The sequence below is a fragment of the Thermobia domestica genome, chromosome 3, assembly GCF_964235325.1.
Source record: "Thermobia domestica chromosome 3, izTheDome1.hap1.1, whole genome shotgun sequence".
In the NCBI taxonomy this organism is placed as follows: domain Eukaryota; kingdom Metazoa; phylum Arthropoda; class Insecta; order Zygentoma; family Lepismatidae; genus Thermobia; species Thermobia domestica.
Genome location: NC_137456.1, coordinates 80,820,097 through 80,841,369, shown reverse-complemented (window position 1 = coordinate 80,841,369; position 21,273 = coordinate 80,820,097). Strand labels below are relative to the sequence as shown.

Sequence of the window (21,273 nt, the reverse complement as noted above, 5' to 3'; positions counted from 1 at the left end):
GGAACAGTGTTTTACAATATGAAATATCAACTCCTGAAATACTAATTAAAAAAAAAAAAAAACTAAAATTACACGGGAAAAGACTAAAGTAATTATATATATATATATAAAGACTGTCTTCCGATCAACAGCTGCCTGTTTGCATTAGAATATCATCGAAGATAGTGTTGAAAAACTAGGAAATATGAAATCGAAAAGTGTGATTGCTTACTTTACTTGGAGGACTCTCCGACGTCGGCGATTTGACTACCCTGTCACTTGACATTCGTTTCGAAGGGGATTTCCGTGAAGGTTCTGAAAAAATAAAGAAATACACTGAAACATTTTCTTAATGATAAATCATTTCTTTATATCCTTCAATGCAGCAAACAACAGCATGCATTATAGATGAAAACCCAAAAAGTTTACATGCAAAAAGCTATCGGACAAAAACAATCTTATTTAAAAATGGAACGCAACATATATTTCTGATACTATTTTCTATAGTATATCCGTATTTTGAAAACGACAAAACATATTTCAAAACATGTGCTTCCATATACCTTTGGTGAGCATGTAATGCTGGGTTAGCACAATTTCAAATACATCCCGTGGAGTCAATTTATACTTGAACAACAAACTTCAATAGTGGGAAAAGACATCAGTCAGACTCTATATTTGAAGGTGCCATTCGGATTCTAATACTCGTCTGAAAAACCCTATTAGAATAGAAACCATCAAATTCGAACCTGGGACCTCCTGATTGCTGAGCAAAAGCGCTAACTACTAGCCCCCGATCGTTCGGTATATAAAAGTTGAACAGCTACGGGAATTATGCGATGATGAATTGTCGTCTACGAACTAGAAAATAGAGACAATAGAAGTCGATAAATCGGTGTGCTGACTACACCGACTACCCAATTAATAAGTCGGACAGAGCAAGTAGAATTTCGTACCAATATCAGTATTTATCGAACAAATTTGAAACAAAAATCTATTCCATTGTTACAATCGACAGATGTTACGTAAATTAAGGTGACCAGAACTATTTTGACCAAAAAGAGTATACTGGGGTACATCAACACGAAAATGAGAACTCTAATATTATCATAACTAGAGAGGAAAAGGTCGAATTTATTACTTCATGATATAAGTGCGATAAAAGAATGAAAAGTTCAGCCATTTCTTCTGTTAAAAGGATTCATTTATTGTTATATCACTAAATGAGATTAATAACAACTTTTAAGCTTTGAATGCTTTTATGTCAAATCATTTGAATATAACACAGAAAAAGAGTATAAAGCAACAATTTTGGAAGAAAAAGTGTATTGAGTATTTGAATCTCCTAAAGAGTGTAATACTCTTTAAACGTGTGCATCTGGTCACCCTATGTAAACTAAGCAAGCTCATCAAAGATAAGCGTCTTAAAAATTAGGATACTCTGGAAGTTCTTCCTTAATGAATTGCTGACTACTGCAATACAAAAACACCGACCAATCTCTTTTAACATTGCAGCAGTACTAACAAGAATATACAATTTATATCATTGACATTATCCAATTACGTAAGCATATATCTTAATTGTATTGTAATGTTATTATTGCAATATTCTATTAAAATTTGCACAAAATAAAGTAGATATTGTACAAGTAATACTATTTGTTCTGTTCGTGTCTGGATAAGCGCCAAGGAAGTGGCAGGTATATATGTGTATATGTTACCATTTTTGTGCTTTGCAGCTATCACGAACACGTTACATCACGCCATCATCAATTTTCACGTCACCACGCGATGGTACAATTCGGACAGGTTAACGTCAAAAAATGGGCCACTGCAATCACGTCACTTCGACAAAAGGTCTCTGCTCGCTTCTATCCACAGTAAGTCTTTCTCGTTTTCTTTTAGTTTCAAATAGCATCCATGCAAGATTTATAAGAAAACACCTTCAGGGAGGATGAAATTGTGAGCAAAATGAGAGACATATATGTTTAAATGTGTGTGTATGGATGATATATGTGAAATTCTTTTATGCCCGAAAGGTTCTATATAAGATGAAGAAAGAAGCACATCCACGGAAACTTGAGAATTATGGATCAATTGCACGAAATCCGTGAGAAAACTCCGCAACAAGGAGCAGTGACCTCCTGTACTTAAATCATGACACTAAAACTGTAATGATATCCTTATACCGCCAAATATATGAATACAAAAGACAACCTCTTGACCTTCCATTTTTGCTTCACAATCTGAAATACTGATAGTGCATATAGAACTGTCAACCAATCAAAAACCTTCACCTTAATTACTGGACATTTTATGTAAAACAATTTAGTATTTTAATACGAAGTAAAAATACTTACAGTATACTTCAATTTACAAAGTATAACGTGATTTTCTAGAGCATTAAGCGCTCTAAAACCTTATTTCTATTCATGACACAGAAACTGAGAAAGAAGCAAACGCTCTTAACATAGTTTATCTATTTAACTACGAGAGAGTAAAGATTATCATCAGTATAGAGAATTCCGTTCAGATCTGTGGATTCGAAACGAGAACGAGATGTTTAGTAATTGCTTGCTTACATTCAGTAGAGGAAATTACAGAAAACTGCACGTACACACACGTTCTCAGCTTTAATCCCCAAAAAGAACTCTGACCTATTTTTGAAATGTAATTAATGACATCTGATACACTTATTCGACACTTACTTACCACAATGGAAAGAAAATGAACAAATATTCTGTCTGCTTATATAATACGTATTTCGAGTATTAGGACACGACAAGATGATTCTCAAACTTACGTAATACGTAATCGTCATCTTTACTGCCAATGCAAACACAAGCACTACGTTAGTAGAAGTGCTAAAACCATTTTTAAGTAACTGGAAATCTATAGATGCTTCAATTATGAGGATATTTCACGAAGACAAACCTTACCCTTACGTTAGTTCTTGCTCTCTTCCTGATTTCAGTGGAAATCCATCATTCCTTTTCGTATTACAAACTTACAAGTTTCTATTTTCGTACCTCTGGATTTATGATCTGAGCATACATACATACATGCTATTGCTATCTCGTTTATTGCTTTATTTCCACTTCGGAAAAGGCTTCCAAACCTAAAACTTGACAAACTGCTAGTAAACACGCCATTACTGTATCCTCCAGTTTTGATTGATAGATTCTCTTTATTTCTGCATCATTAAAGATACAGATAGTTTAATTAAAGAACGAACCTGTATAGTTAGTGATAGAAAACGACAGATCAGTTGTATGGATATTCTGCTTTACGAGCGGACACAATTTGTCTTTGTATTACGTGATATTGGGTAAAGTAATTTAATCAACGGCCATAAACAGGGGGGAAAAAAGGTGTATTCATTTAACACGCACACCTTGGTGAATATATTATGTTTATCTTAATCCATAAGACGTAAAGAGCTATACATCAACGGCACAGGGGGTCTGTTCTTCATCTTGCAATTTACGAACTTCCGCCTTCAATCCCACTAGGGGGCACCTAACATGCCCACATTTGACATACAACGTTCCCAACTGAGAACAATTAAATACACTGAGACAGTAAAGTATTTTACAGGTGCAAAATATTAGGCATTATACTCAGTATGTGGCGAATAAAGAGTATACACGACACCATTATGAAATTATCACGTACATTTATTTAGTTAGTTTTATCACTTGTTTTACGTCCTTTAATTGGGTTCTGTAGATAAATGAACACGAACAAAACTGCAAATAAATGACGAAAGAACTAGATAAGTTGTAACAAATGTCACACTCCTTTATGATAGCATTAAAGTACTCAACTCTTCCTATCCCACAATCGCAGCCAAGTCTACAAAAGCCACTAAAAGTTTCAACCATCTTCTTCTAACCAACGTATATTACTGACTGAAGTTTTATTGTCCATTTCAGCATCAAGAACATATGAGGCGAGACCTACTGCTAACTTCTACATGGTGAAAACATGATAACTATCCTCATCTCCGAGTTTGAAGTTTTCCATTTAGGTCATGCTTGACTATCGAGTTTTGTCTTGTGTAACCTCTCGCGAGAAAATTAAAATCAAGTTATAGAAGAAGAAATATGAAAGATAAAGAAATCTCGTGTCGATTTACAAAAGCTTTCTATGTTGATAGAGGAAGACATTCAGTTATATTTTCAAACTAAGCTGTGACGTTGGGATGTTTATGCTAACTCTAGCCGCACACTTTAAATCTGAGATGGGGTTTACATTTGCCAAAAGGTTGGATTATAGTGTTTCCACAGAAATGGGAATGCTAATTTTGCCAGAATAGGTCACAATCTATGTTCTTGTAACGATTCTTAAAGTCTGCTATACCTTCACAAAATAGTATACATACCTGCTGGATAAGGAACTTGGTAATAATGAGCCTTATGCAGAGTTGTTTTGACATATGATTAGAGTCATACTAAAGGCCTGACTACTGCAGGAAACATGTTAGTCGAATTCTTTAGTATAGCACTAATCACGCGCCAGAACGATTCTGCATAAGGCCAAATATGTCCAACAAATAATTATACATGAAGTTATATTTCCAGCTCATCAAAGTATCATAAATACATTTTTAATGGGAATTAATTAAGTGGCTTTAAGAAATATTTCCATGTAAGTTCTAACAATTTTGGTTCTCAACCTTTCAATTGGTAAGGTAATTACAGAACTATTGACAAAAGTATTTACGTTAGATAAAATTCCTTCTTTATTTGAATGAAGTTTAGTGTTGAATCTGAACTACATGTGTCCCAGTTTGAAGCAGATCCAAAAAGGACTTGGAATTTACTTTGAATGTTACTATACATTTTACCACACTATAATCTTTGAAATCAAGAGACAAGCTATACAAGCCGGAAATATGCAAACTATGGGCTCACCGTGCAATGAATGTAGTTACATAATGGCGCTGGAAGTGTGCTCACCACGCATTGTCCAATTGAGTGTGCGCGATCAAGCAGATCACAGACCTTCGCGAGCAGTGTGGCTAGCTCTTAAAGTTTCAGAAATTGTTATCTATTCGGTGTTCCAGATCTCTCTCTGAGCGTGTACATGGGGGGAGTTCTTTCTTAACAAATACCTGTATGCTATTTAACCCGGTAGTGAGATCATAAAAAGATTCCCATTTAACTCTACATTGTATAATATTACTGCAAGTGCATGGTACATATGCATTAGTGCATTACTATATACAGATCGAAACAGAAATAAAACTAGCAATTGGCCCTGTTTTATTTATGTTTTAGCTGATATATAGTAATGTACTAATGAAAAATGTGAAACTACTTACATCCGTGGAGAATAATGTCGCACCCTCAATGACCTAAAATGACATTCCTGTTTTAGTGCTTCCTATTTCAATGGGGATACATAGGCCTCAGTATCCTAAGGCGATTTTGGAGCTATCTGGTTGAAGACACAGCAAAGCTCCAATCTACAAAGCCACTAATGACAATGGAAATCGGTGTGCTAATTCGTGTTGATCTTGCTCATGGTATTATTAGTGACGATTATATCACGCATCGGCTGGGCATAGCTCATGATGAGTTGAAGTGCCATTACTTAGTTTATTGTATGATTCAGAAGCATACAAAAATTTTAGATAATGGATGTTGGCATGTATCTATTAATAGTACAACGCCGTTTTATACCGTTGGACTAACTGAACTAACACTGCCATGTGTTCTCAGTTAGATTTCAGAGAGAGATATAGAAAAGAGGAGAGGGTTTTTCTCAATGTACAAAATACGTACCCTGAATAATAATAATAATAATAATAATAATAATAATAATAATAATAATAATAATAATAATAATAATAGCATCTCCTCCGTGAAAGAGTACAGAACGAAGTAAAATGTAATACTTCGAGCGCGCACACACTCTCTCTTTCTCTGATGATCGCAAATAAATGTAAACGAACTGTTGCAAAATAAGTGCCCCAGTTTAACAGGTCATGCTTCTCTGTTGCTCAAATTCATCATTTTCAAGTGGTTGTTGTTAGCCTATCACCTCCGCATCCAGTGTTGGGTAAGTTACTTGTAAAAATGTAACGCGTTACAAGTTACTTTACTTTCTCTTAAAATGTAACGCATTAGTAACGCGTTACTTGCCCCCAAAAAGTAACTGTTACTTTACTTCGAAAGTAACGCGTTAGTAACGCGTTACTTTTAGGTCCGAAACTTTAAAATTGAGAAAAAAATATGACTTCAATTTTCCGTACTACTATTACTACCGCTATTATTATTATTATTATTATTATTATTATTATTATTATTATTATTATTATTATTATTATTATTATAACACTGTATATAAAAAGAAAGATAGTCGGTTTGTATTTGAATACTAAGAAACTAGTTGATTGCCAACCTCGGTAGTCGTGAAGTCTAGGAGTCAAGGACATTGTTCACGAGCTTCTGAATTTGGGTTGAGGGTCTAGGTTGAGTATTCGGGCTCGAGCCAAACACTATTAAAAGTTAGAGGGCACTGGCCAAATATCTTCAAAACTGCTCGGCCTGGGTTTAGAATTGTCAACGACTCGAGCAGCTCAGCTCACAGCTCATTTACTATCGACCCGAACCGAGAAGTTAGCCGAGCCAACAGCTCACCCAACCGACTCGGCTAGAGCCCTCGGCTCAATTGAGCCGAACCGAGCAAATGGCTCATCCCTACCAAGCCAGCTCGAGCCGATGGTTCACTCCAAGTGAACCTGCTCGAGCCATCTTCTCAGTTGAGCCGAGCCGAGATGAGCTTGTTATAAAAAATCTCTTGTGGTCTCGCTATCGAGACGAGACGAGATGCGAGCCGTGTCCCCTCTCGTGAGCAACACTAAAAGTATTCCATATTACTATTTAGCTTACATTTCTCATAGCTTTCGTTTTCCGGTGTAATCAGGCCATGGTTTCAAGACGACTTAAAACGAACGAGCCATTTATCAAACTCGACTGGACTCGAAACTCGACGCGAAAAACTGAATCGGCTCGGAACTCGACTCGAGGATACAGGGCAGGATTTAGCATTTTGACGCCCCTAGGCCCAATAATTTTTTCCGCCCCCTAGTCTGGTTAAAGTTACTTTCTTTAAAAATCTTCATTAAAAAATTATATCAGGCCTATATGTTAATTGCTTAAACACCACTCTACGATGCAATTTTATCTTTAACTTTACCAACAATTATTTGTTCCAATGAACTTTAAAATCAGAATACTTTATTAGCCTGATTTTTTAAATCAATTCAAAAAATATGTTAAGTTATGGCTATTTATTTTTATTTCTAGATATTTTTTAATTTTCTTTCTCTCGGCCGTGCACCCCCTGGGAGCTTGCGCCCATAGGCCCGGGCCCACCGGGCCTATTGGGAAATCCGGCCCTGCGAGGATATTACCCTTGATTGACTCAAAACTCGACTTGAATTCGAGTCGAGTCGAGTTTTAGCTTGACTCGTGCTCATCCCTATACGTTAGAAAAAATGGTTGCTTATTATTACTCTGTTAAACTAATTATATAATCAGTGGCGTATTTAGGGGGGTGACTTCCGGGCTTAAGCCCCCCCCCGAAATCTTACTTAGTATAGTAAAGTAAATGAAATATTTTGCAGAATTTTCACATTTCCAGGCAAAGCCCCCCCGAAAGTTAGCAAAGCCCCTCCCGAAACAAAATCGTAAATACGCCACTGTATATAATAATAACAATGTTGTTATGTAAAATTAAAAATAAAGAATATAGAGAAACATTACACTACTCTATAATCAACGGGACTCTAGGATAAGCAAACTGATCTGAAAGAACTCCAATATATCATACCATCAGCAAACTATTTTCTATAAAAGTAGGCCTGCTCATCAGAACACAGTTTATTCATATTAACACCTTACTGCAAATCATTAATTATGGCACCCTAGTTGTTGATAAATATTTTCCGCCGGGGCACTTCAGACACTTTACTTTTAAATTCTATCCACCATCATCTTCAGCTCTTAAGAAAAAAGTATTCTTTCAAATGTTCGAACGGTAAAATGTTTTCGTTCTCCATCTTTATAAAAACAACACCAATCAAAGCAAAATAGACTACCGGTATCATTGCACTTCTAGTTCACTCACTGAATATATTGATCTGGAGCTGTCAAAATCTACGACAAAATCTTCCAGGTGCTTGCAATCAGTGCACATGATTTCCCTAAGGCTGTCCTCATGTTCAAAAAATAGCAAGTGGCACTACGAACTTATCTGTTTCTCTGTGTCTGTCGGTCACTTACATACGTAGTTCATGCTCGATTGTTTCATTCTGAGAAATTCACTTACAGGAAAGAAACATTTGTTTCCAAAAAATATATATATACATATATTGTAGTTACTCATCCGAAATGTAACGCGAAAAAAGTAACGCAAACTAGGTACGTTACTTAAAAATTTGTAACGCGTTACCGTTACAGTTACTTTGGAAAAAATGTAACGCGTTACTAGGAAACGTTACTTAAAAAGTAACGCGTTACAAGTAACGCGTTACTTGCGTTACGTTACTTCCCAACACTGTCCGCATCGACATAATAATTCAACCACAACACACGCAAAATCTTCAAATTTGGAAGTATCTAAAGATTACTCTTATGGAGGAGGGGGAAAAGGCCCAATGACCGCACCCAATTGATAGGCAACCACGCCTCACCCACATCTTCGTAAGAGTATCTTAACAGATAAACATGGCTTCCTGCTTCGCTCGTGACTGCCCCAATAGATGCTGGCTGTCTCCTTGAAAGCGGTCACCGCTTCTGTCTCAGTGATCCTCCCACACAATCTTTTGCTTTCGTGTGTACAATGAAAGTGTAGCAAACTTATGGAAAAGAAAAGAAAAAGAACTGTTCTTCAACATAGTTTGAAAACCCTTAAGGTCATCAGACACAATATGGTATGAAATTTCAAATTTCTACGAAAGTTCCTCAATGCTCTTGTCGTATAATTATTGTTTTAAATAGTACTAATTGTTTGTTCTGAAATATATGCAGAGAATTACTACGCTATGAACGGCTGAAACAGACCAAACTATTTACTTGGACAGGTTGGCACATTAATTCAGCTACCATATCCGAGTTTTGCCGAGTTTTGCTACCTATTTTGACTATAAAACATCAGAAAGCCTTATATCGAAGAGATTGACATATGTGAGTGAGTAATGGGTAATTAGCCGTAATAGTATTACTATTACTTGTAATAGTAATATTCCTAACTATAAATCTCAATCTACTACTTCATTTCGGCTCATTAATTTCCGATTTTCACGTATTCTTAAAACACTGGGGAAAATAATTAACTACCCTATCCGTGCTCTAATGACCTAGTGAACTCTCGGCTTGATTCATGTTTCCACTTAATTTAACTGGAGTCGTGTATTATGAAATAATATAGTACTCGCATATAAGCGATTAATGTGAGATTCAACCATTCAGGTTCATTTTTTGTCCCTGGTAAATCTGAAATATTGGGAGAAAGCATAATCACATTATTATACTTCTATGTGCGTGTGTTAGAAAATAGTATGGTTTCGGAATTCAACAAAACATTTCTAGTTTTGCAGATTAGCGTGGAAATATTATATATATATATATATATATATATATATATATATATATATATATATATATATATTCGTTATATCCAGGATTAAGATCCTCATACTTGGATAGTCTAAATAATGAAATAAGAAAAAATATGGTTTAGTAGAAGAATCTATAACACAAATTGCATTTCTATGTAGGATTGGAGCTCCAATATTCATTTAGAGTTTATATGAACAAGACCGTTCACTTATCATTGTCTTCTTTAGCTAAAAGTACAATAGTGAGACGTAAAACTAGAAATGAATGAATTAATAAATGAGAAACAAACAACGGTGACAAAGATCATATGTGATAACCACATATCACGTAACTAAAAGTTGCTTGAAAGGCAATAATGCTTGTAACTGGTTATAATCCCATTTACTTTAGTTTAATGCTATGAATTTTATTTATTTTAATTGTCAAAATACTGTGAAGTATTGCGTTAAAAGTACGATATTACCGATCCGACAATGTTTTCGAATAATATATTGCATAGAAGTTATCAAGAAATCTCTCTAATATATTTTAGTTATAAAATTATTCTGAGCCTGCAACACTGTTGAATAAAGAAAATTGAGACTTCAATTTATTAAGTAATGGCATTCATCCATTTCAGCCTTGAATACTGGTTGAATGCACACAAAACACATGACACGCTCTTCGTGCACTTTCTTAATGCAGTAATAAGGAAATGCACTATTTGCTACTTCTGCACCGACCTACTGCAACAGTCAAGTTAAACTAGTATCATCACTATTACAAAGGCAGTTTCGTCATCAATGCCTCAGGCTCTATGTAAACCATGAGGCTTATCCTCTATCCCGAATCCTTCCACTTTTTTTTTCTTTTAATCAGAAATTAAAATATCTGATCTTTAATCAGAAATATATATATATATATATATATATATATATATATATATATATATATATATATATATATCTGTGTGTGTGTGTGTGTGTGTAACCTCAGTCGAGCACTTCTTGATGCCGTACGAAGTGAAAAGTACATTTTATCAGAGAAAATTAATTGATATGACCAAAATCATAATTATACATTTCTTTTATTAATTCCGAGTCTTTCCCATCACTCCAACTTCCATATTTCCAGTTTCTAATATACTTGTAAGAATCACAGGAGAAAAACTGACTATTTTATCCCTGTTCTATTGGGTCAATCGTCTATGTTGGTAAACGGGTTAGAATTCGCCTTCGATCAAACTGTATATACAAGATCTACACAAACGACATGGCAACGCCGAATCCAGGAGTCACAACGAAACACTGTTTCCGATAAGGAAAAAATTTCCGCAATTGTCTTTTTGCCATTTACAAACTATATTTATGCACATGAGGATTTCGCTTACATAACTTTTCTTTTTTGCAATAATACTGTCATAAGGAATTCAAGATCAATGAATTCAACTGTACACCATTGAAAATGCAAGAAATCCACAGTAATTACGCAATAACTAGTATTCTCGTTAAACTGGTAAATAGTTGTAAGTCACTGACCACACTATTATTACTAGTGGTAAACTAACCTTCAAGAAACAGGTTACCTTAACACACACACACAAAAGTAAACTTCTTATATGGTTAAAACATAAATTAACGAAAACGTGTTGTTTTAGGTGGTGCACAGTTGTTTTTTTTTTTTTTTTAATGACCATCCATCTTTGTTTTAAGAATTCAATCTGAGCTCCTCCGTGGCTAAGCGGTTAGCGTACGCGCCTTTGGCGCAGGAGACCCGGGTTCGCTTCCCGGCAGGAGCTCATGTGGTTCGGATTCCACGTTAATCAGTAGGTCCACGTCTCATATAGCCTCGCTGCTGAACGGGACGATAAACTCAAAATCAACTCAACTCAAGAATTCAATCTGATAAAATTAAATAAAGATTAATCTTCTTCACTCAATTGGTATTTTCTATTTCAAATATTAAAATTTCCTATGCACGGTCACCGTATATGGCCGCTAAAAGCGGTGGTAGCTAGTTTAGTTTGACAAGACTATGCCTATTGCATTATAGAATTTCCTTTGCCTTTCGCTTCAGTACCCCATGATACAGTGAAAAGCTCTTTTTCATTGACAATACTCGATTTTTCAGGCATTGTATTGTTCTATCCTAAATATACATGGCTTAAATTGTATTAGGCCCAATAGTGATCTTGAATTTTGCACTTGATGAAATGTCAGTAGACAATAATCATAACAACAAATGTGGTTTAGTCCACCCATGACTTCGTCGATTAGATTATGTATATTCGACGTGATCAAGTTATGGACACCCAACATCCAGTTTAGCTGTCAGGAACTACAGTTTGCTGCTTGTCCAGTGAACTAGACCAGTGAAGATGAAATGGCGGCCCCGAATATGTTCAATCCCACCCGTGAACATATATATTACTCAATGCGTGGCAGAGTGGTAAGTTGGAAACTGATCATAATAATATGCATGAATCGAGATTTGAATTTAAATGTGAGAATATTTGCTTTGAGTTTTTGATTACCAAATCCATTCTGCAAGGTAAGCCATTGGTACTGGGTATATTATTATTATTATTATTATTTTTTTTTTTAAATGAAAATTTCTTGTAGGTACTTTCACGTCTTCGTAGCTCAAATCTTAGTCGGCAAGGACACATGAAACAAAAAGCAAGATACGCAGAATAGAACCAACGCAAAATAAATTACTTACGAACATTCAGCAAACTGTCACTTCTGCTGAGAGGGAGGAAATAGAAAATGGGTCCCTAGTATTGTTCTTATTTTGTCCTGGCCCGCAGAGCACTATAAATTGGCCACTACTGCACTAGACAATAGGATATAAGGAAGCGCATATTAGTTTTCTTAATGCATTATCTTATTCATTCCATAAATAGAAGTAATGGCAGAAACTCCGATTAACTGGTTGGATTAACAGAGTTTCGAGTTCCGTTCAGTAACGAGTCTGACGTGGACAGCTTAACATGGAATTTGAACCACGTGAGCTTCCGCCTGGGACTTCCATAGGGGCACCATATGAGGAAAGATGATACCGACACGTTACAACAATCAATCTGTGAATTTACCTGTGTAAATTCTCTAGAGACTGTACTAAGGACTGTCAACCTAACTCATTACGTCGCCACAAAGCTGTAATTGACTTCGTGGCCTGCAATTATTGTATAGTTAGTATTCTTTTATTGCCATTTCTTCTGAGTCTGAAAATTTTCTCCCGAACAAAAACAGCATACTATTCTATTTTATATTTAAACTTAACATCCTGATAGGCAAGTAACGGCATTACTGACCCACATAAATAAATCACGAACAACTATATTATTCCGTGGAGCGAGCGTTAAAAAAGATAGTAATAAATATCGATACCACACCATAACGATTAACACAATTATAAATGATCATGTTTTACTTTATATGATTGAAATAAATATGATCTATATAAACGCCACTTATACAATTGCATAACAACAAACTACAGAATGAAATTAAGTCTCACAACTCATAAATCACAAAGAACTCCTCATGCGATGAAACGTATCCGTACATACAATATCCTTGTTTGGACGCGTTTAATTATGAATGCGGAAATGTATAACGAAAATGAAAGCAACAATACTTCAATTTCCTTCACAATAAATGCAGCATTCGTTTTTCTTAATTAAATACTTTATCGTTTATGACGCGTGAAGCGTTTTATTGTCAACTTTCACAAGCATTCTAGTACACAGAATCATGTTATTCACCAATAAATATATAGTATTCTTTACATGTTGTAACAATTAACTACTTACATATATTTGTGTAAACTACTCTGTCATAAACTCCCTGGCACACTATAGCCCTTGAAGGACTCTAGAAATGTGAGTCGTCAGCATGTCGACTTCAATAGTTGTTACTTGTGGCTTCCCAGACCGCAGCCGCAATTTCAAGTAGCTCCCCAGCTGCCTCTCGACACTGAATCAGTTTCTCTTTATTGGTTTAGCGGCTAGCACGCGTGCCTTATAAGCAGTGGCGTATTTAGGGGGCTTCCGAGCCTCAGCTCCCCCGGAATTTTATGTACTATATTAAAGTAAATGAAATATCTTGCAGAATTTTCACATTTCCACTATAAAGTTAGCAAAGCTTCCCCCCCCTCGAAACAAAATCGTAAATACGCCACTGCTTATAAGCATGATCGCCATTGGAAGGGCACTGAATGTATTTCGGTCATTCGGATTCTACCTTCAACAGTAAGCCCACGTTTTGTACCAACTTACCTACAAAGAACTTTACAGAAATATAGATAGTATTTATGAGATGTAATTCCTCCTATCGAAGGTTTCTTTTAGGATGAACAAATCAAATCTTCAATTCAACATCCTGCAGTTATGCCTTTTAAGCCAAAGGAAGTGAAAGATTATGAAAGAGCTGTTGGACTGAGAATGTGAAGGAAACAGGATAAGGAAACAGGAAAGCATATGACAAATATTTGCTAACTATTCAAAACAGTACCTTTCAGAAAGTTCGTCATGATGAAACTTAAAATTTCCAGGTATATCTTAAATGAAAACAAAATCTTACTACAGACATATTATTACTAATCTGTGTTACAGTTTCGGCAAAGTGTCACTGCCTTCATCAAACACTTATCTGATAATGTGTTTATTTTGGTCTATCTATATTTAAGACAGACCATTCATACAGAAATTGTCAATGCAGTGTTAACACTAATACCCGAAATAAATAAAAAAAAAAAAAAAAACCAGTTAATTTAGCAGAGCAAGTGGAAATTTAGGAAAAAGTCATTGAAAAAGATCAACTCCATACTGAAAAAATACTAGTTTTACTTGCAAATATATATATAGTCTCTCAGATGAATCTGGCTCCAGATATTACAGTACAAGGCAAGATGAGATCAATTCTCTTGCTTCGAACACTAGAATAAAAATTAAACTTACTATTGCAATAACAACTAAGATACTTTAAAACTGCTTCCTTAGTTTCTGTTTCTACTAAGCGGTTTTACATTAGGTCTACTATTTGATTCCAGTAAGTGCTTCGATATTGCTTATTCAATAGAACAGTACTGAAACTCGTTGTTGTACTAAAATTGTAATTATGCTAAGGTTTTCATTATAAAAAATAGTATTAGCACACAAATAGAACCTTTCGCTAAGTTCAGAAAATAGAGAGAATAGAATTTAAACTTTCCGATTAGTTGTTTGTTTCATTCGCATCTGTGCCACAAGTGTTCTGCATGGTTACGATGGTAATTCTTAATTTGATAGCTCAAAAATTAAGACTTTTCACTATTTATCATAGATTACTTCGTCCACTGTGAGAATTGAGCATGGATGATCTGCCGAAGTGAAACTTATACATACAATTTTAATTGTAATAGTTTTAACTGCAAAATTTAATTTCTTAAAATTTACAAGTGTACACTAAAATACTTAAAAACCTTCAGCAAATACAAAAATATTTCCTATATTATAAGGCAATGAGTTTTTGGTTGAACTAGGATTTGGAGGAAAATGAAAGGTAAATTGATTATCACAAAATTAGGCTGCCGTACATAGTTCCGTGTTCTTTCCGTTTGGTAAAATTTATTTTGTGAATAACGGTGAAACTTACATAGTTTCACCGAGTATCAAGGTTGAAACGTACAGAAAATTACATTCTTTTTAACTTACCGACAACTGTACTCAAATTGTTTTTCCATTCGGGAGCCATTTACAAAATAAATTTCATCGAACAGAAAATACTTTTGTCGCTGACTGTACGTATTATCTGCAACACGATGATTTTTTAACTGCAATGAATGTATGTATTTTAAAGAAGTTCTGACATTCCTCTACCTGGCATAAGACAATTGCTTCCAATAACTATTTCTTTTATAGCTTTGACTTTTGCATAATCGTTGAGTAATACAAAATGCTACTTATAGCAAGTGGTAGAGTGGACAGTAGAAGACAGCGATGCACCAAGTTTGGAATGGATGCATTTACCCCCTTGTCCCTGACCGATTTCAACTCCAAGATATAGGAAAGTATGTTTCTTAAGTTTCAAAGAAAACACTTCGAAATAAATAATCAAAACTTGGAAATTTTTCGAAGGTTATTGTGGAAAATTGTTCCATTATAACATTATGTATATGTGCAAAAGATCCAAGTTCAAGTGAACGAACCTATTGCCTTAATCTTGATCGATTTCAATTTCTTGAAATGCATGTGGTTTTGATTAGCCTAAAAGAAATAAAGAAAAAAAATACCAAGTGTAACCAAATTCAGAAAATTATCCGTTAGAGAATGACATTCATGCCCTGTCAAACAGCAGAAGCTCGATTTACTTTCTTCAATAAAAGCCTTCTACGATCCCTGCCGCCATCATTTGGAAAGCGATTTGAAGAGAAAAGAAATCACAATTTATCATGTACACTAGTTAAGCTAATAGAGATGATAAAACCAAATGCAAAGAATAGCCAAACAGGTCCAACTAGCAGAATGAAACACAAAATATCTCACAAATATTGATGTACACACGTAGTACAGAACGTCCAACCCAGAACCCACATGCTTAATCCAGTATTTGAACTCGCGAATCTGCACACAAAGATAAGCACTGTGTCGCTGAGTCATCGTAACCAACATTTCTCATATTTGGACGACACGTTAGGAGTCAAGTAAATGACATATCACCTAAACAGAAACCGACAACTCAACAAGTAACTTTTCTTAAAGGAACTTGTACTGAAATATATAGCGACAATTAATACAGAATCGTTTGGCTTGACATAGTTGGGTTAATCGAATTACTTATATAGATGTGCTATACTAATCGATCAATAATTCAATTGAGCTAACAAAATAATCATTATTCTAACTGAATCAGATAACAGTGTAAAAATATCATGCAAGTCAAAATATATTGTGCAAGACATACGTGGAAAAAAACACGAAAACAACTTACAGCATTAAAATGTGTGTTACTACTTCCTCGATCTTTCTGTCAAACAAACCATCGTTTACTTCTGAGAAAGAATTTCATAGTGAAATCCTAACGATAGTTTGTAATTTTACAAGCACTCCAATGACTTTCCTTATCACATATGAATGAGACGTTCGTTTAAATATGCAATAACGGGGATGAGTAAGAAAAATACTTTCTCCGTTAGCACCTGTAATCTGGCCTTCTTTCAACAGTCAATGAAGACAGAGAAATCAGTCCTCAAGAAGTTCTTAAAAGAGTTATAACTCAACCGTATAATATTATTAATATTATGTACGTCATGTGAATTAATATGTAAGTTTATATGCAAATTTAAAACTACCTACTCTGAAATTATAAAGATAGCTGGAAATATATTGTTCGATGTATTTTGCAACGACTGTTTTACCAGTATTCTTAACCAACTAAAGTCATTAAGAGCTGCATACTTTAAAGAGATTTATAGCAGAAATGAAAAGCGGAATTCTTTAGTTTAACGGACGGTGAATACAAGTGTTATAAAGAAAGAATTAATGGAGTGAGGAGATAGAAGAAAACGTGGGATTGCAGAGAAACCCTCGGACACGGTGATTGTTAACACAAAATCAAATGGCTTATGATCAAACTAGGCAGGTGCTATTCGCACTCAAGGTCTGCCAGTTAGTCAACGTGTCTTCTTCGGATTACGTAAAAAGGGGAACAGTTTTTAGCATGAATTCTACAATACAGCAAAAATAAATAAGGGTCGCGGAGGCTCAGTGGTAGAGCGTTCACCTCTAGTGCGTGGGTTCCTGCTTCGATCCCAGCTCGCGCCAAGTGACTTTGTGGTGGACAAATCCCGTGTACGTGGATTTCCTCGGGGTTCTCTTGTTTCCTTTCACTTTCTTCATTCCACCATTTCATTCATTTCTCATCATTATCGTCTACTTTAGCTTACCCGGCATAATCATGGGACGTAAAATTCAAAGATTTCATTTCATTTCAAAAACAAATCAATAACTAAAATAATCGATGGATGTAAATGCTCATACGTAGTTCTTGAGAAAATCAAGAGAAACAAATGTACTTGTAAACCTAAAAACTGAAGCTGTACGATAACCAGGTCATCTATTAAGGAAACTAATACTATCCTAAAGTATGCACTAATCAAGCCATTTATTAGGAGATTTATAATATTAGCAAGATGACAATATTCAGTATGGTTAATGAGATATGGTTCAAAATTATGACTAAGTATTTAATTTCATTTGATTTTTAACTATAATATCACTCAAAGATAAGACATAGTATCAGTCGATGGATCAAATCGATAAAAAATTCATGGCATTAAAAGCACAGGTGTCCAAACTCGCGAGCCAAACCCTCGATGAAATAAGTGAGCGTAAAATTTTATGTAAAAAGTTTCCTCCAATTTTTAGAACAGTCCCATTTAATATGATAATTTTGAACAAATATTGTGATACACAAACTTCTATGATATAATAAGGAGAAATAGATAAGATGTGCCTGATTGGACCAACTAATCTAAGTTCTGAATTCGATGCCTATGAAGGGCTTATATATATTTCTTAATACCTATGGGACAGTTACTGAAATACTTTACTTGTCGTTAAGAGACTGAAAATTTGGTTCTTCCTCAAAAATATTATTTTTCTCATACCTTCAAATGGATTAGTTTCAATTCAGAACTTTCTCTATTTCACGAATAAAACAACTTAATGCAGGATATCTACGTTATGACCTAGTTAGTAAAATAATGTAAGAAATTATTGACGAAAATTTTACTCAAGGGAGTCTAGTTTCAAAGACAAAAGCGTAATTTAGAGCAAAACATGTTATAACAATGAAAACCAAATTTTACAACAAGAAAAAAAAATCAACAAATGAATGCTACATACCCTAAGTGCTTTCGTGGAATACAAAATCAAAATCTATTACCTTCATTTCATGTCTTGAAAGCATCGCGTAACTGACTCATAATTAAAACTCCACGCACGTTACACTACGGCCCCACAAATCAGTCACCCAATCTACACATCGACCAACTCGTGACTGAGGGAGTTCTTTATATTTTTACATACAATGCCTATTGTTTACCACCATTTTCTCCCCTCTTGGAGTGATATCCCAATGGATGCAGTGAGAATTCATACGCACGTATCTCACTCCAGTTCTGATGCCGACAACTCCCAGCCAAGCAGATAAAATAGACAGAAAAAGAGTCCGCGGAAGTTCCCAGAACTGTTCCGGATGGCTGAGCACATACTCCGCTTTTGAAAAGAAATATAGCACACAATTTATCCCACAGACTACTCTCACGTAACAAGTGAAACATTTTGCACAGTATTAATCACGCTGACAAATTGAAATGTTGTGAAAAAAAGAAAACTAACATTGTCTCTTTCATCTTGCAACTTTGCCTCTATATTCCATGCTTGTTATGCCATTAAACGAAACAACCAATAACATTTCACTTTCTGTAGTATTTTTTTTAAAAATACCTTTTAAGAAATAAAGTTTCTTGGCAGAATATGTAAAACCATTCAAATTATTATACGTAAATCTAAAACAGATATCAGGGTTTTAAAATTGGCACACAATAAATAAATAAATAAATAAAAGTAAAACAAGGATATTTATTTCTTTTCCTACAAGTAATATGTGCCGCATTGTTAGAAGTGTGTGTATTATTGTTAAGAGAAAACGAACGATAAATACAATCTGCTACTTAACAACGTGAGCCCGAGTTCGATTCCCGGTGGGGACACTCGTCGAAAAAGTGCAAAAGCTTTTTCATGCCGCCATTCTGAGTGAGGTTTTCCTCATTCACGCCAAGCAAATGCCCGGATGGTACCTAATACACAGGTCCTAGGCCGCTTCCTTCTTTCCTTAATACTTTCTTCCTTCCCTTTCCTTGGATAGAGTAATTGCCTACGGACGTCAACTCTCATATATGACGGGTTACCATGGCCATAGATGCCGAAAGCCTAGAAACTTAATTTCTAATCCTTAACAACGTGTATTTTTCTACTAAATAAGTAAACACATAACAAAAATATTCGAAAAATACACTGCATGAGAGAGGCAACGAAAGACATATTTGTTTAACGCGATGAAAATCCGTTTTCCTCAATTTGCTCGAAATTACGCATTAACAACTTACTGTCACGTATGCACGGGGTGGGTCCTGGGGGGTCCGAACTCTCCCACAAATCCCGATTCTTCGTTAAATTTAGTCTAATTTTAGGGTTGATTTTTCCAAATTTTAATATAATTCATCCTCATATTGAATTTGGACCCAGCCAAAAGCTTTGGACTTCTCCCGAAAAACAATCCTGCGTGCGTGCCTGCTCCCAAGCATATCATTTTGTTCCGCTCGACGTCTTTGGAAGTTAAACAAAAATTAAAGTGTACGAGTTAATTATAATTTTGGGCAGTAACACATCAACCACACTGTATACTATCGTCTTGCTCGTATCATAATTAAAAGCTTCATTAGTATATACTTCAGTTTCAGTTTTACCTTAATAGGTGGCGTGATTTCCGTACAGCAGGGTTTCTCAACCTGGAGGTCGCGAAGATAAGCGAAAGAGAAATATAACCGGAAAATATTTTTAAACATTATTTTGAATTTTATTCTGATAGGCATATATATAGATATATATACTGTTAAGAAGAACAAAAAATAGGTCTACTGAACATTTTCAACAGGTGCAGAGTTGTTTACAAATCAATTTAAATGAAAGAGGTACGACATGAAACTAATGGGAACTGCATATTGAAATACCAGAAAAAAAATGCAACAAAACCTGCGTATTGAAATACAGTTAAAATTAAAAGCTAATGAGATATCTGAGCATGGTTGATTTCACTATTGTGTCAATGTCCGGTTTTCCACAAATCGCTCACAAGCTTATTACAAACCAGAAATTATAAGGGGGTTGCTGGCAAGAAATAACTAACTAACTCTATGGCCTATGGAACCCGGAGGTTCAATGCCGCGTTCACAAAAGCTCTCCACTGACTTCTATCCTTAGCTAACTGCATCAGGTTTCTACTTTGTATTCCAATCTCTGCGAGAGCCATCTTAATATTGTCCTCCCATCTGCTCCTAGGTCTTCGTAATGGTCGTTTTCCGATTGGTCTTCCAGTCAAGACTTTGAAAGCGTTTCTACTTTCTTCCATTCTAGTTGCATGACCCGCCCACCTAAGCCTCCTAGACTTGACGACCCTAACAATGTTGGGTAAACCATATAAATTATGTAGTCCTCGTTATGAAGTTTCCGAATATTCGTCTCAGGATCTTGTTCTCAAATATTTTCAGTCTATGTTCTTCCCTCAGAGTAAGTGACCGTGTTTCGCAACCATACAAAACAACAGGCATGATTATCGTTTTGTATATTTTAAGCTTCAAATTCCTCGACAGAATTCGCGACGACAAGAGATTTTGAACCGAATAGTAACACGAATTCCCTGCTTTTAGTCGAGATTTACTTTCTCCGTGAATATGACTTTTCTCTGCTAATATTGATCCTAGATATTTGAAAGTATCCACTTTATCAAAAGTATTATTTAATATTTTAACGCATCCATAATTTGCTGTATTCCGGTCCCGACGCACTTCCATGTATTTAGTTTTCTCTGCATTTACTTCTAAAACCATGTCCCTGCAAGCGTTTAATAAGATCTCT

At 35.2% G+C, this 21,273-nt stretch overlaps 1 protein-coding gene across 3 annotated transcripts in view; it reads right to left on the bottom strand.

The window, feature by feature from the left end:
• MICAL-like (protein) overlaps positions 1 to 21,273 on the bottom strand; it is a 482,706-nt gene that overhangs the window by 73,337 nt on the left and 388,096 nt on the right. For all 3 annotated transcript variants that reach the window (XM_081751175.1, XM_081751177.1, XM_081751176.1), the window contains one exon: positions 212 to 294. In XM_081751175.1, coding sequence (XP_081607301.1) covers positions 212 to 294 — 83 coding nt within the window. The remainder of the gene's footprint in view (positions 1 to 211; positions 295 to 21,273) is intronic.